This window comes from Aythya marila (genome assembly GCF_965140915.1).
Source record: "Aythya marila genome assembly, chromosome: Z".
NCBI lineage: Eukaryota > Metazoa > Chordata > Aves > Anseriformes > Anatidae > Aythya > Aythya marila.
In genome coordinates this window covers 1,539,735-1,555,728 of record NC_139080.1, presented here as the reverse complement: position 1 = coordinate 1,555,728, position 15,994 = coordinate 1,539,735, and the positions used below count along the sequence as shown (strand labels likewise).

Here is a 15,994-nt window from a genome sequence, read left to right as displayed (position 1 = left end):
GTGCTGAGCTGGAAGCCCCTTGCTGGTGGTGCCACGTTTTGGGTGCCCGTGGTGGGTCTCCTGCCCCCAGCACCCTCCCAGCCCCTTCTCCATCACCGAGCCCTCCCCATGGCAGCCTGACTTGATGTGGGGCCCTGTACAACTGCTAAAGAACTGGAAAATAAAACACAACCGTTTCCAGGAGTTTTCTTATCGGGTTCCTACTCCTGCAGCAGGTGTTTTTGGCGTGCTGGCAGCACGAAGGCACCTGAAGACAGCTGTAAATTTGCTCTTCCTTCCTCGAGGTCTTTCTGTGCAGCCAGAACGGTTGGAAGATTTCTCAGTCTAAATGAAAATCATTACCTGAGGTTTCTTTCTTTCTTTTTTCTTTTTTCATTTAATGATTTTTTATGACTTTTTGTCTTAATTATATACAACCTAAGGGTTTTCTTGCTTTTCTGTGTGTGTTTTTTTTTCCTTATTCCTTGTTGAAAACATGTATAAAGCAGTGAGAACAACGTTTCTTGTTAATTTGTGTTGCAGAATCAATACAAAGAGAAGTCATAAAAGATTTTTTATGTTATAAACATAGCCTTGCCTAATGGGATTGGTGTCTAAGGGGGTGGTGTTTGGAAACAAAAAAGTAAAACCAAAATTGGCTCCCTAAACCCCACATTTGGATCCCATAGCTCCCCCGCAGCCAACAGAATGTGTGCTCCCATCTTTAAAATCCCCAGAAACGTCTCCAGAGAATAAACCAATTATAAAACAGCCTATTTCTGGGCTTAAACTGCATGATATTTATGGAATCATTCATGCCAGAATTAGCTTTGCTTCAGAATTTTGAAGGTAGCCTTAACTCCCGGCGTGCCCTTTTAATGCATAATTAACTCTTTTCACAAGCTTAATGTTATCTTTCACAGCGAATTCAGAAAGAGTCTGATGAAAATCTGTATTTATGCTCAAGTGATATTCTCCAACGCTCTTCAGATTATTTTGGTGGATCTCTAAAAAAAAAGAAAAAAAAAGAAAAAAAAGAAAAAAAAAGGTGGCACTGGGAGAGAAATAATTTATATATATGTTTGTTTTTTTCCCATTCACTGAGGTTGTTGTGACACTATCTGAGACTTATAAGGAATGGATTTGTCCCCTGCCTTCTAAGTGACCTTTGAGGTGTTGATGCACACCGGTGCATCGACGTACAAATTTAGCATTTGATGAAAGAATAAATGCTGGTGATTTTAGGATTAATACAATTTATGGGCCTAATCCAGCATCTACTGAAACCAAAAGAGAAAATATCTTCTTGACTTTAGGGGGCTTTGGATCAGGAGATGCGGAGCAGAATGCTGTGTACTGTTTACTAACCACGATGTTTCTTCAGATGCTGAAGAAAAATGTGGTATGTAAAATTTGATACCTATAGAAAACCACTTTTTCAAAGCAGCAGTAGTTTGCAGAAATCCTAAAATGGAAAAATACACGGCTCAGTGTTTATTTAGCATGTTATCATTTGAACAACAAATCCAAATGATGCTGGGTATCTCCCACCTTGGCTGGAGGATGAGGAGGCTCTGTCATCATCTGCAGCAACAGCTGAAGCACTTGGATTCACTAAATCTGCACTGCGTAGTAAACCCTGTTTGGGTAACTAAATATCTCCAAATCTGTTCACATACTCCGTATTGATTAATTAAGCTGTTTCCTATATTTTTGTGTACACTCTAATATACTTCTGAGCTAGGCTATGAATGTTTAGTTGTACAAATTCCTTCTTTATTGCCTTATTTTGTCCTCAGTAAAATTTCATTTCCATGCAGCAATACCCAGCACTTGCTTCTTTTACCTGAGTGAGGCATTGAAATAGAGTTCATGGAGCATTCACCAGGAGAAGAAGCATTTCTGGGGCGTATCCTGCACGTGATGGGGTTCCCAAATCATGCGTGGGTATCCTCAGCACGCCAAAGGCACGGAGATGAGGAATGTGGCTGTTATTTGTTCTCAGCACTGTTGAGCAGCTCTGAATAGGAAACAAAGCCCTATAACCAGAATTACCAACCTTTGGCAAAGCTTCACCCTTCTGGTACGTGCTATGCATGGCACTGCGCCTTCCTCACGCAGGTGAGGAGCAACGAGGAGGTGAAATAGAGCTCCGGGTTTTGCCATTTGGACAGTTCTGCACTTGAGACGGGTTTGCCAGTTGACGAGGCCATTAAAACTGTTGAAATCCACGCTTGTAAAGTCCTGTATTAAGCCCCAACTGCTCTTGTTGTGTCTCTGGGGGTTCGTCTGGGGGGTATGAACGACTTCACCTGCATGGCAAGACGGAGCTATGCAATTTAGTAATGTTGGCAGGATTTTTGGACACCATTTTATGTTGACTGCTGATCTTGCCTCGTAGCTTGTTTTCCCAGCTGATAAAAACAGCTGACCGAAATGCTTATTTGTGTCATAATAATGACAGCCCGGCATTTCTAAGAGTTGACATCTGGTGTAATTTACTCAGGCTGGAAAATCGCCGAACCCGTTTTTTTTTTTTCATGAGGAAAGGTTTCTAATTTTTTTAATGGTTGCTTTCTTCCTCCTATAAGCTCATGACAAAGAAAATTGAAGCAAATGAGCAATGTAATGTGATATAATGAAGCAAAATTTTCCTCTTATGTGCTGGATGGTACCCAAGCAGTCATGTACCTCTTGCAAATAAAATATGGTAAAGAAAATAATAATAATAATAAAAAAAGAAACCAGCATTTTGCTCACCAGAGCACACTAGCATCAAACGGGATCTTTATTAATCGTGACTGCAATTCCTGCTACTTTGCTCTGTCTTTTTATACACATTGGTCCTCCGTCTTAGCAAGAGCTGAGGAAAACTGTATAGGACGAGGTGTGATGGTAAAGTTTAAGGGGCTGCTGCCAGGGTTTTCCCCCTTCCAGATCCTAAATGGTATCTGTGAAGTAATGGTGAGGTTTCCTGCAGGATTTCCTCCCTGAAGGGCAAATGTCATGGCAGTCTGCTGTAATAAAACGCACTGGCTTTGAAACCAGCCGCTTAATTTACTTAGGGAGCAAGTGCGTTGTGCGCGGCGCCATAAAGTTACTTGGGAAATTTCGGAAACTTTGAATTCTTGTTCAATTTGTTCTCCCTCCAGGGCAGAAAAACCGTGCCCGGGATAATGAGAGCAGACAGGACTCAAATACATCACTGTCTTCATAATTCTTACACTGCAGCTTTTTCTTTGAAAGTATATGCCCGCAAGGGTCCAAACTGCCAGAAGTGCTACCTCTGCTATTCTGAGCTTTTTCTTGAGCGAACTTCCCAACTGCGATGGCTAATTTTGATCGTCAGGTGGGAATCCACCCCACTGTTAGTGTGCCGGGTTATTTTCTGAAATGCATGTGGAAAATGTGCTGTATTTATTAGCTATTCACAGAGCAGCAATGGGGTGCAAGGCTGCTGGGTCACTGGATGCGTCTCTTTGCTGTGCTTCAGCACAGCCCGACCTGGCTTTGGCCAGGCCCGTAGCTGGGATTATTTCTCATTTTTCTTGACAACTCTATTGTACCTTCCTTTATGGGTAACGCTATGATATTAAATCTCCTGAAAGCAAAATAACTTTTTTAATGTAGTGGCACTGGGTGGCAGGGCTGTAATCGAAGTTTGGCTGCTTGCTCATTCTGGCTGTGTTGTGCACGTCTCCCTCTTCCTTGGAAATCCGATAAAGCCTCCAAAACGTACCTCAATAAACCATTTTTTTGCGTGTTAAACTGAACAGTACCATCCCATCTCTCAAGGTCAGGCAGAACCAGATTTCCCCTGTATCCCATTCAGACAAGGATTAACTCGGAGGGGTCGCACAGCCCATAATAGGCAGGGTGAGGGCAGAGGGGCTGCCTGCTGTGGTCTGCAGGGAGATAACAAAAATAGCAGCCGGAGGGTGTATAAAAGTATATATGAGCTGAATAAGCATTAAATAACTGCGTGGGGGTGGGACCAGCTGATCTCCAGAGGTCCCTTCCAACCTAAACCGTTCTATGATTCATTGACATTTCTGTCTCTTTCCACTCTATCATAAAGTATTTTGGTATTTACGTCTCTTCCGACATAGCTCGGATTCATGTCAGATTAATGGAGTGCCTGGCGCTGATCTGGATCCATACCATGTAAATTTAGGCACTTGATTTACTCATGGAAATAGATCGCCCTGCTTGTGCTATCGATGAGGGGCAGGCACCTCCTGAAGGGTGCTTCAGAGGGATGAGATGTCCTTCTCTGACCAAGCACTGGGATGCTTCAGTTTTATACCTACATTAACCGGGATGAACCCAGCTCTGAGCGTCCAGCAACAGATTTATAGCAAAGTGAAACTTCTTTGCTCTAGTAGTAAACAACAGTTGGGGCTGGATTCGATCCAGTGTCCTTCACCGTAGAGGAATATCCTTCTGTGGTCCTTTATATCATCGAACAGGAGGTCTTCCAAATAAGCTCTTCAAGCCGAACAGATTTGCCTTCAGCTTAGAGCTGCCCGGTATCTTTTCTGGGTCTCATTGAATTCCGCAAATTCGGTCTGATTTTTGTAGGGAGAGAAATTGTACTGAAAGTAACCCAGCAGCAGCTGTGATGGTGGCTGAAAATGGCCGGTGGCAGGTCTCTTAAGCCAAGTGCTCGTTAGAAATCCTACATCTTTTCAGGGAAAGCGTGACATGAAGAGCTGTATGTTCGATGGACGGTGACGTATCGGTCTGTGCTCGTATCAGCAGAGGAGGTTGGGCTTGCACAGTGCAGACAGAAACCAGCTGAAGGAGCATGATGTGCGCACCAGAAAGCTCAGAGCGCCTGCAGAGACCCTGGGGAAACCCAGCTGGTCACTGGCATGGTTCTGTGCAAATTCTGGACTGGTTTACTGGAACGTTGCTCTTTGGTGGCATGCATGGCTTTTTGCCATTAACATAGAAAATATACTTTCAAGCATCAGAGTATGGCTTACATACATATAAATATAAGCACCTATAACTGTAATTGCTTTGTTTTAAGGGTTGTTTCTCCCAAGTTCAAAAAAATAACCCAACATCAAAGAAGAGAGTTGTTAACTCCTTTTTTTAGAGATAGAAAATAGAAAACACGTTTTTACATCTGAGTCGATGTTTTCTGGAGCCCATCTCAGCGTTATTGAATGACCACAGGGAAAGAAAAGTCTTTAATTAAACAGATGCCAATGGGTGCAAAATTTAAAGGCTTATGTTCCTATTAATCCTAAAAATCAATGTAGTGTGTTAGGTTGTCTAGTGACTTCTAGCCATTTACCTTTCCCAGATAAATTCGGTGTGTCTGTGTCCCGTGATAATTACAGGGACCTCCGGTGCTTCAATTTTTAAAAGGAAACATAATTAAGCTAAAAACGTAGAAGCGAAAACAGAAATAATTACTGGAGATTATGTATTTTCACAGCTGGCTGGAGCTGGAGGTGTTTAAGGCAAGATGTGCTACCTGGACAACCTTTGTGTTTCAGCCAGCGTTTTAGAGACTTGGAAAACCGAGAGCACAATCAGAAGCCATGAATATGAGAAGCCCTGGGGTATGAAACGGGGAGGAATTAAGCAGTGGGCAGGCTTCAAAATGCTAAGATAATAAACACAGGCTGAGGAACGGGACCCTGGAGCGGGATTGCCCTCGGTGTCGGGGACAGATGAAGGGTTCTGATTTACCCGAGGGAAAATGCCAGGGCGCCTTCGTTTCTCGTGAAATGTCAGATTTTACATTCTCGTTTTGAAGCTTCTGGGGATGTGAACCATGAGAATTGCCCCTCTGTTTAGATAACTTTGCTCTACATGGGAGAAGCCCCCTGCTCCCTGGCCGCTCTCTGGTATAGGACCACGGTGTGAGGAGCCTCATGCCCAGGGCGTTGGTGCAGGTCCCATGGGACGCCTCCTGGCCTCAAGATACTGAACAAAGAAGTAAATATTCCCTTGTAGGTGTCACAGCACGTAAGTACAGCATGCGGGAGGTGAGAGTAGAGACTTGGGAGCTGACAATTTGTTTTGACAAGTATTTGATTGAATTTGAAAGCGTACCTGAGGGTCGTGGCACTCCATTTTGGTTTTCAATTACGTCTTGCTATCACCAGCACTCCTCGGCCAGCTCTTTGATAAGTAACTTGCGAATGGGGACAGAACCATCCCTTACCATTACATTTGAACTTTTTCCAGTGACTTAATTGGATCCAAGGTCAGAATATATTTGTCTTTCAGGTCTTCTCATGAAAAGGCAGTGATAAAATTCATGGCTGCATGATCATTAAAACACAGCTTCGCGAAAACACTTTTTATTAGCATTCAGGGCCAAACCTCGGTGACAGGCGATATGTTTGTATAATCAAAAGGAAAAGTAACACTTTTCTGTGAATAAGAAGCTGTAACAAAGCTTTGAGAGACTTCAAAGTGCCATTTTTCCATAGAGCGCACACAAAAAAATGCATGCAACTCGGGGATGTTGTCAAAGAAACTTAAGAAAGGGAGTTTTGTCAGCAAAACTTAAGAAGGAGTTTCTCGAAGTATGCTTTTTGTGGCTAAAAGGAAAGGAAAGCAACTAAGCACCACACGGACACGTCGCAATGTCCCTTCCCATTCCTGCTTTCTGCATCTCTTCAGAAAGGGCTTCAGAAGTCCGTATCCGGGATTCTGCTCCTGGATCCAGACTCATAGACTCGTCAGGGTGCCTCTGTCCCAGCAGGGTCCCCCAAGCAGGGTGCCCAGCCCCAGGACCAGCCTGGAGATGTCCCCAAGAAGCCCCCAACCCCTCTCTGGGCAGCCTGGGCCGCCCCACACAGGAACGCGGCCTGGCGGGCAGGGGGAGTATGATAGTGCAGTATGTTGAGGGGATGAAGCTAAACTTCTTTCCCTGCTGCTCCTGTTTATGTCACAGCTTATCTGTAACCTGGTTTTAAATGAGTGAGCGAGGTGTGCTCTGGATCCTGAAGGGCACTACTAATGTTTGAGGTGCTCCTGTGCGGAGCAGGCCACAGCCAGGGAGGTGGCAGGGGCAGCTGAAACAGGCAGTTTCTGAGAAGTAAGGACTAGAAACAAGGAATATTTGTCATGAACATGAAGAAAAATAATTTGCAAAGCAGTGAGGATCTTTCCCACCATCCTCTGCCCAAGTCACACACGAGAAAGAGGAAATAACACAGAAGTGAAGATGAGGTTTGGTTATAGCCCATTGCTCAAGCCCTGCTTTCTCCGACCTCTGTCACCCTTTAGTACCTCTATAATTCCCGTGAAAACCAACTGGAAGCAGCAATGTTCTTCAAGGAGAGAGGAGAAGGAGACTTGGGAAGTCTCACTGTAACCTTAATTAGAAATCAATCCATTTGGGTGCTGGTTTTGAAATGTGCAATCCACAGCATTACTCTTCAGACACAAAAATTGCCAACCCCAGCAATATCTGGCATTCTTTCTTTCCTTTTGCGGACATTTCCATATCTTATTGTTTCCCGGTCTTTTAAAAGGGATTATTTGGCATCGTCTTCCATCTTCGAGTGGTTCAACAGGAGCTTTGTGGCCATTTGTTTGCTTTCCAGCCCTCTCTCAGTGCTCTTACTTGGGCTTGGGGAGCTGTTCCAGTGCACCAGGCACGCTGAGGAGCACCAGGTGGGTCTTTTTAGCAACTCACTCAGCTCTATACCCAAAATAGTGTATTTTATCTGACCGACTTAGCCCTTTAAATCTGAGCATTTCTGCTGGGGAAGGATCTGTATGATTTATACCTAAGGGGCCCAAGAGACACCCTCCAGGTTAATAGTACATTAAGAGAAGCAGGTACAGCCTGCACTCCCATGCCACCTTACTGCAGTAACCTGCATTCACACTGAGACTCGTGCACCTCTACTGCAGTTATAATTTTAGTATTATTATTATGAAAACGTTGGAACTGCAAAAAGGAGAGTATAAGAGGCTTCATAAAAAAAATATACAGAAAATCAGAGTTAAAGCTTAGAGAGAATCTGGAGCTCCAGTTATGGGCACAGGACCTCTGCTGGGCATTTTAACTCCCAATTGTGCACACATGAAGCCAGCTGCACTTTTGGTGCCTTTTCAACCCTGAGATCACCTCCAGGAAGGTATTTTCCTCGGAGTAAGAGGGAGCTGGCTGCATTTGAGTGATTTGCAGGCACAGATCTCTCAGCACAAGGCAGCAAGGGAGCAGGCATTAACATTATTTAAAGTGGAATTTTTTAAAATATTCTGGAGATTTTGATTTTAATCTGAATCTTAATAGCCTAATTAATTTGAAATTATTGTGCCCTTTGCTTTATAAACTCTTAATCATGAGGCTCTCAGGCTGATATCGTCTAAGTAATCAGCATCAGTATACTCAGTAATTAAAGTGATAGCCAACTACAGGTGCTGCTAAGTGCTAATCAATTAAAGACATTTGTAATTGAAAACCTGATTGAAGTATTGATAGTTGCTTTGATCCCTGGACCTGTAAAGTTCCAGTTGGTTTTCTTGCAGCTGACTGCGACCCTTTGCAAGTTTATGATGTTTAGCAGGTGTTGGGATGGAGGAAGATGAATTTACTGCAATATTCGCCATTCCTTGTGCTTAGCTGAAAAAAAATGCAACAGCTCCGAAGTGGTTTTATCGGCTGAGCCAATGTACGACAGCTTCTTGTAAATAACCGTGTCATCAGCACAAGAATGAGTTAAAAGAAATGTATTGCTACAGCTCTGAAAACATGCTAGATGGATTTTCCTATTGCAGGTTTTTTTTTTTCTTCCTTAATGAAAGCCTAGCATTCTGACTCTGAATGAGAAGCCAAAGCTTTGAAAATCTTCACGAGTATAATGTTCTTTACAAATAAAGAGCATTTCAAGTAAGTGGCATCTCTTAGTGACTTCAGAGGGTTTTGTTTTCAAACAGAGGTACAAAGTTCTTACAAGCTGGTTTGAATTTTCAAATGAAATGTCTAAAAGGGCCTACAATGTCTAACAATGCCTTAAATAGGAAAAGTTATCACCCTTTACTGCTTAGTTAATGCAAGGAGAAACTGAAAGCCAGATTCTCCTGTCCTAATTTTGACTTCTAGAAGTGAGATGCTCATGGTTAGGCCAGCTCTCCTGTGCCATGGGGAGAAAACGAGCAATCCCCTGGCCAGGTACTGGGGTTGTTTGCTTTGGATGTTCCTTTTTCACCAACAACTGGTGGGTTAAGTCAATTAATTCTGCTACCTGAGAGGAATCTCACATTTTTTAAATACTGAAATTGTTTTAAATGGGAAAGTTATTGGTCTCAGCACTTCCCATTAATGAAAAGAAAAATGCTGCCCTGTTTAGTGTTTAGAATCACGGAATGGACTGGGTTGGAAGGGATCTTCAAGATCATCTAATTCTTCTCCCTGCCATGGTCAGGGACACATCCCACTAAACCAGGATGCCCAAAGCCCCATCCAGCCTGGCCTTGAACACCTCCAGGGATGGGGCATCCACAACTTCTTTGGACAACCTGCTCCAGTGCTGCACAGCCCTCAGAGTAAAGAATTTCTTCCTAATATCTAACCTAAACCTCCCCTCTTTTAGTTTAAACCCATTCCCCCTTGCCTTATCACTGCATCCCCTAACAAAAAGTCCCTCCCCAGCTTTCCTGCAGCCCCCTTGAGGTACTGGCAGGCTGCTGTAGGGTCTCTCCAGAGCCTTCTCCAGCCTGAACAACCCCATTTGGAACCCAAACCCAGTTTGGCATTCCACATCACTCGCATAAAAAGCACACATTTGCACTGTACATGGTGATTTTTAAATATATAGAACAAAATCTTGGAAGCCGCTTTGCCTTAGAAGTTTTCTACATTTGAAGAGAGAAAATTCTGATTTTTTTTTCCATTATTTGTTGTCAAAGCTCACCATTTTCTGTTTGTTTTGTTCCTTTGCCATCATAAGCCTCTGCCCAAGGTGTCTGATTTGTCTAAGCCTTGTATTTGGTTGTGTTTCATCCTCTTTTTCTTTTCAAGTTAGCGAAGACACCCAGAGGCATTTTTTATCCTTAATTTTCTTTCACTGGGATATCTTCTTTGCTATCACCTTTTTTCTTTCTTTCTTTCTTTTTTTTTCTTTTTTTTTTTTTAAGAATGTGGCAATCAAGTGGTTTTAAGTATTTGATCATGCAGTTTTAATAAAATATCTGTTTGGAGACGTAGCTCAGAAGAGAAATACCCGGAGAAGATGATACTGGCTGGAAAGGTCTTCATACCTTAGCAGTCCTCCCATATTTTTTTTTCTCATTATCTTCTCTTGGGAATGAGAGTGGTTTTATGAAACACCATGGTTGGGAACTTTACAACTGCTCGTAGTCAAGGCAACCACCACCAGCTTCAGGGAGTATTTGTAAATTAATTTGCAGCTCCTGGCTTGGTTGAACGGTGAGAGCCCTCACCTGCGGGAGGTGGAGGAGCGAGGATGCCCAGGGTGCTGGGATGGATGCGGTGGGGTGGGAGAAACACAGCTCTCACCTTCAGCCCCTTCTCCTCTCCTTCAGGGGAAGGGGATGTGTTGGAGACGGGGTCATTTCCAATCTCCTACCTACTCCCAGCAGCTCTTTCTGAGCCTGGCCAAGTCCAGGGCTGCACCCGAAGGCGTGGGATCAAAGGCGAGGATTCACGCTGCTGGGAAGCAGTGCAGCAAAGGACTTAAAAGAGCCGAACTGATTGGAAATAAAAAAAGGATCCAAGCCTCATCCTTTCTGCTCCTCAGCTTGCAAACCATCACGTGAAAAACCCTGTTGTCTTTGCCCACCGGTGCCTTCAGATGTTTCTAGCAGGACTTTGGGAGGTCACAGTGCATGCTGTGAAGGGCTCTCCTCCTTCTTTCCTTGCCCGCTGCCTCCTGTACGAATAAAAATAATGCCTTTCAAATCAAGACACCCTCATTTCATCATCATCATCTGGGATCTCTGTAGGCTCCATAGGTCTGACTCGTAAATGCTTTTGACTGTCCAGATAAAGATAATCAGCTCCTGTGCCGCGTGTGTGGTATATAACAAGCATTTCCCAGGAATTCGCCTGCTCTTTGAAGAGAGAGCTCACACCTAGCGAAGTGGCAGTACATTAAGCACCCTTTACTTCACCTCAGGATGCTTCGTTTCTTGCTGAAATCTATTATTTTGCAGTTATGCCAGGCTTAGCTCGTCTTATTGCACAAATGAGACATCGATTTCCATGTTTGCTCAAAGCCTGAAGCGCTAGCCTCGCTCGAAAGCACACCTGAGGATTTGCTGTGTTTTTTTTTTTAAATCCAGTCTTTTTTTAAGTCCCTTCGTGAGTCCCGTCTGTCTTTCAAAACATACCCGATTTGGGAGATAATGCTTGGTTTCCAAGCTCTCCAAAAAGAGGACACAACTGGCTCCCAACTCTGCCGCCTTGCTCAGGAAATTCGTTTCAAATCCCAGCTCGTGCATGGGTCGCGTTTGGACTGAAAAATTTCTTGCTGCTAGCCATACATGGAGACTAATAACCCGTTCTGTTGTTGCATGAAGTCATTGAGTTATTCCTTTTTGAACTTTTTCCAGCTTTTCACAGCGAGGTAAGTGTGTTCTGGATGCTTAATCCGCCTACGTTCACAGCAGCCCCTCTAATTCTTAACGAGCATTTACGTCCAGAGGTTCACGGACCAAGATAGACAAATGGTCTTTGCACATCCAGAAATGTTGATTTGATAAGATTAATGATGCTCCACATTTCTGATCGAGGTAGAGATAATCCTTCTTTTTTTTTTTATACTGGTTTGGCGTAAATAATCATGAAAACATGGCAAAAACGTGAAAACGTGGAAAAACGTTGCGCCAATATCTATTCTCTCTGAAAAGGTTCATCAGATACAGTTGATCGGGGAGAGATGAACTGAAAGCTGTGTGGTCTGCAGCCTGCAAAGCACCACCTGCAAGGGGATCCCGATGGAATAGGAAGGAAATATTTCCTTTCTGTGAGTCGCCCCTTGGCTAAAGTGGGAAGGATTAGAGCTCTCACCATTCCTGCTCTTTTCGAAGCAGAAGAAAGAACAAGGAGCCCGGCAGCACGTTACTCATCGATTTTCCCGGATCAAAGGGGCACGTGTTAAGCACTATTGATAAAAAGCATCACCGTGGTGGCCATGGAGACCAAGTTGAGGTGAAGTGAACTGTTGCTGTTGCAGTGACAGCTTTGGGTGGGTCTGGAAAGAACCCCCCTTTTCTCCTAATCAGAAGAAAGATTTATTTGTCAATCTACAAATCCTTCCTGCAACCTGCGTGAGCCGTGTGGAAGGTCCCTGAAAGCATTTCTGCCCCTCCTCTTCTTGTTTCTTCTCCATACATACTTCTTATCATCTCCAGCTTTTCAGGATGCCCCAGGTCCAAGGGGAAATAACTTTAGGGTGGTTCTGCTTTCACTCTTCCACGCATTGCCGGTAGCAAACGAGTTACCCAACGGCGTCCTCGGAGCTGTCAGCAGAAATGTTTTAAAGGCGCTCTTGGCATGCTCGCATTCCCCCATAAACGTTTTATATGGGGGCAATTTCAATATGCAAAGCGACCAGATCTGTTTTCAAAACAATCACTCTCGCAATTGAAAAACGGAGTTTGCTCTGCCCTAATGGAAGAACCCCCGCGTTATTTCACTCGGCGCTGAAAACCCGAGGTATTGATTTTGAAATGTATAATTGATTGTAACCATAAATCACGGGGCAATATATGGGCAACATTGATTTTTTTCTATTGCAATAATTAATTTGGTATGTGCTATAACGTATTTATGCAGGGCCTAAGCAACTCAATAATGGTAATAAATTGTGTTTGGTCAAAAACTATCCACTGTGATGTGGTCAGCTTTTCTCTTTGTCTAAAAATGCATAATGAGGTGCTGTAAGAGCCGGTGCAGAGATAATTTCGAGGCCTTGCTCCATCAGAAACCCTTCACACGGTGAAGACCTGATATCCTGGTGGGTGAAACCCTCAAAGGACCGGAGACTTGCAGGGAAGTGCTGGTACCCAGATTGTTTTAGGAGAAAAAAAGGTTGATGTACAATATCAGCTCTCTTATCAGTCCGGCCCGGTAAATCGAGTGCTTTTCCTGGGCAAACTGATAGAAGCTCTAGTAAAGAAGAGAATGAAGAGACACACGGATGGACGTGATATGACGGAGAGGAATCAATACGGCTTTTGTGGAGGGAAGTCCTGCTTCGCTTCCCCATTAAAGTCCTTGAAGGAATCACGGAGCGCGTGGGCAGGGAGATCCGGTTGATATCATTCTCTGGGGTTTCCTAAAGGCTTTCGATAAGGTCCCTCAGCAAAGGCTCCTGAAGAAATGAAGTTGTTAGAGTAGGAGAAAGGCACCTTTGTGATGAGCAACTGATGTGGTAGAGGGTGAAGGGAAGAGAGGCATTGGCATTGCTGAGCTGGTGCACGGCGTGTTGAGGAATGATCCCCCGTACAATCAAGACAAGCAAAGTTAGAACAAAATTAGTGATTGATCCTGATTAAAAGCTCTGATTCGGATTAAATTCTCATACGAGTTGGGATCGGCGATAAGTTTTTGCCCAGGAGGTTTAACTGGCTTTACACGGATGTGGCGAGGGGGCAGTCACATCTCCGTGGCCATCGGAGGGACTGAAATGGCACAAAACTCTTAGAAATGCTCAGGGTGATGAGTGCTACGGGCAAAAAGATGAGATTTTGGCACTTTGGGCTGGAAAGTGAAACGAGTCGCAGTGTCTGCTCAACCTTTATAGTACCATGGGTATTCTAGTGGCCTGTTGAAATGAAAATTTCCCAAAAAAGAAGAAAATGTAGCATATAAATCCATTATCTCTATAGCCATCCACTGCGGGCAAGTGCATAGTTTTCTTCATGCCATCACTTGAATCTTTTCCGATTTGATTTTGTCTCCTCAAAAATAAAAACTTGAATGAAAGTCGGTTTAAAAAAAAAAAAAAAAAGCCATTTTCATTTCTTTTTCCTTACTTCATTCTGCTTTACTTTTGTCATTTCCTTGAAGAAAAAAAAAAATAAAATAAAATTCAGCAGTAATATCTCTTCTTTTTTACAGAGTATCAAAGTTAGCTGGTTGCCTCCACCACCAGGCACTCAAAATGGATTTATTACGGGCTATAAAATCCGACACAGAAAGACTACCCGCAGGGGTGAGATTGAAACACTGGAGCCAAACAACCTCTGGTACTTGTTCACAGGTCAGTGTTCACATGGTACAACCTTGCAAGGTTTTGATGAATTAAATGCTTTGGGAATAAAATATACTTTCACTTCAAGGGAACATTGATTTCTTTGCTGGCAGGTAGCATTTATTGTGTTGTACAAAGACAGTCTTTATATTATGGTTGTTTTTTTTTTTTTTAACCCAATTTTTTCCTTATTTTTACTTTTTTTTTCATATATTTGTCTCCTGGATTTTATTATTATCATCAGTGAATTTGAGGCCAAATTCCTCGTGTCCAATAGCTTCAGCCTCAGATATTTTTTTTACACCACTCCGTAAACATCCCCAATTTTCCTACGGGTGCAAAAATATCGATTTCCTCGGTTTCTATTTGAAGATTTTAGAGGGCAAATGCCTCCTCACAGAATAAAAAGTGCAACGGTGGATCATAACAAAACTGTAATTGCAATGAATGGAAGTAGCCAGGTGAGTGCTGTAGGGGTAACAGTGAATTCCAGGAGCTGAAAATGAATTTCACTTGCGTTCTTGCATTATGCCCAGACGTAAAAAGCAGCAAGGGAGAAAAATTAAACTTTGTCAAAGTCCGTGGCATCTTTATAACCGTGCCTTCACCTCAAATCACCTGTTTTATGTTTACTTTCACATATAAAGTGCAATCGGTGAGAATGAGAATTATTTCTGGATCGCATACTTCAGAATGGAAATGTTCGCTTACCATTTTGGAAGGAAAAGCAGGATTTCGTTTCAAGATCAAATAAAAAGCAAAAGCCCAACTTTTTATTTATTTATTTTGAATGAGGGAGACATTAAATATTGAACCCTCAACGTGGTTGTCTTACCTACGCTGCTGGCCCCGGTGCCTGCGGGATGATTTGTGGAGGCTGGTGACTAACAGCTGAACGAGAAACTCGTAGTTTCTGGGGAGAGATCGCATACCGAGGTCTTTAGCCAAGCTGGCAAGGAAAAATTTCCTGGCTAATAAAGCAGAAATAAAGTCCAAGTCCCAGAGCAAAGGCACAGACCTCTGACGTTCCCCATCCCCAGGGCTGGCGAGGTGGAAAGGCAGCGGGAGGTCACGGCCGTTGTCTGCTGGGCTGGGAGCACAGCACATTAATCTCTGTTGTGGTAGATCCCCACACCTCGAGCTCCTTCACATGAATTATTTTGGGTCTGGAGGGCTGCAGAGTCCCGTGGGACCACAGCCCCCAGCCCTCCCACCTGCCCCATCCACCACTCACCTCTATGCAGTGGAAAACAAAGTGCTTTGCTTCCCAAAACGTGGCAATTTGGGCTTGGGAAGGCAGTTAAAAAATACATCCCGGCCTCATTATTACCTTCTGCATGCATATAGTGTGATTGCCAGAGCCGCGTGCCTCTTCTAAATGGGCCTTTTAAATATTAACACGGCCACGCTTTAGATCTTCGCTGCCATCCTGCTTGGTAGGCAGGTGCTTTGCGGGATAATAAGAACATCTGCAACAGCACAGGAGTTTCGAGTCACAATGCAGCCTCTCAAATAGCTGCTAGCAATTTGAGAGTCACGTCAGCTAAATGTTAAAGCGCTCGTTTTAATTACAAGCGTTCTTCTCTGGAGAACGTCTGCAATTAAATGGGATGTTTCTTTTTTTTTCCTGTGCATTTCTGTGGTCAGTATAGGCAAGGCAGAAAGGTAAACGTATATCCCCACCGTAGGGCCTTGGAGGTCCTGTGGCGCATCGAGCCGTGCTGCAGCGATTGTTTTCTGATGGCTTTAACCACAAAGGAAAACATCTGTTTGGGAATTCATCCTTATTTCATAATATTGGAAAGATTTAGGGT

The 15,994-nt window shown here is 43.5% G+C and overlaps 1 protein-coding gene across 1 annotated transcript in view; it reads left to right on the top strand.

Annotated features, from left to right (window-relative positions):
- The window catches only part of LOC309889652 (netrin receptor DCC), a gene marked incomplete at both ends in the record, with an annotated part of 357,636 nt that overhangs the window by 271,910 nt on the left and 69,732 nt on the right, over positions 1–15,994 (top strand). Inside the window, one exon of the mRNA XM_082782596.1 lies at positions 14,048–14,189. Coding sequence (XP_082638722.1) covers positions 14,048–14,189 — 142 coding nt within the window. The remainder of the gene's footprint in view (positions 1–14,047; positions 14,190–15,994) is intronic.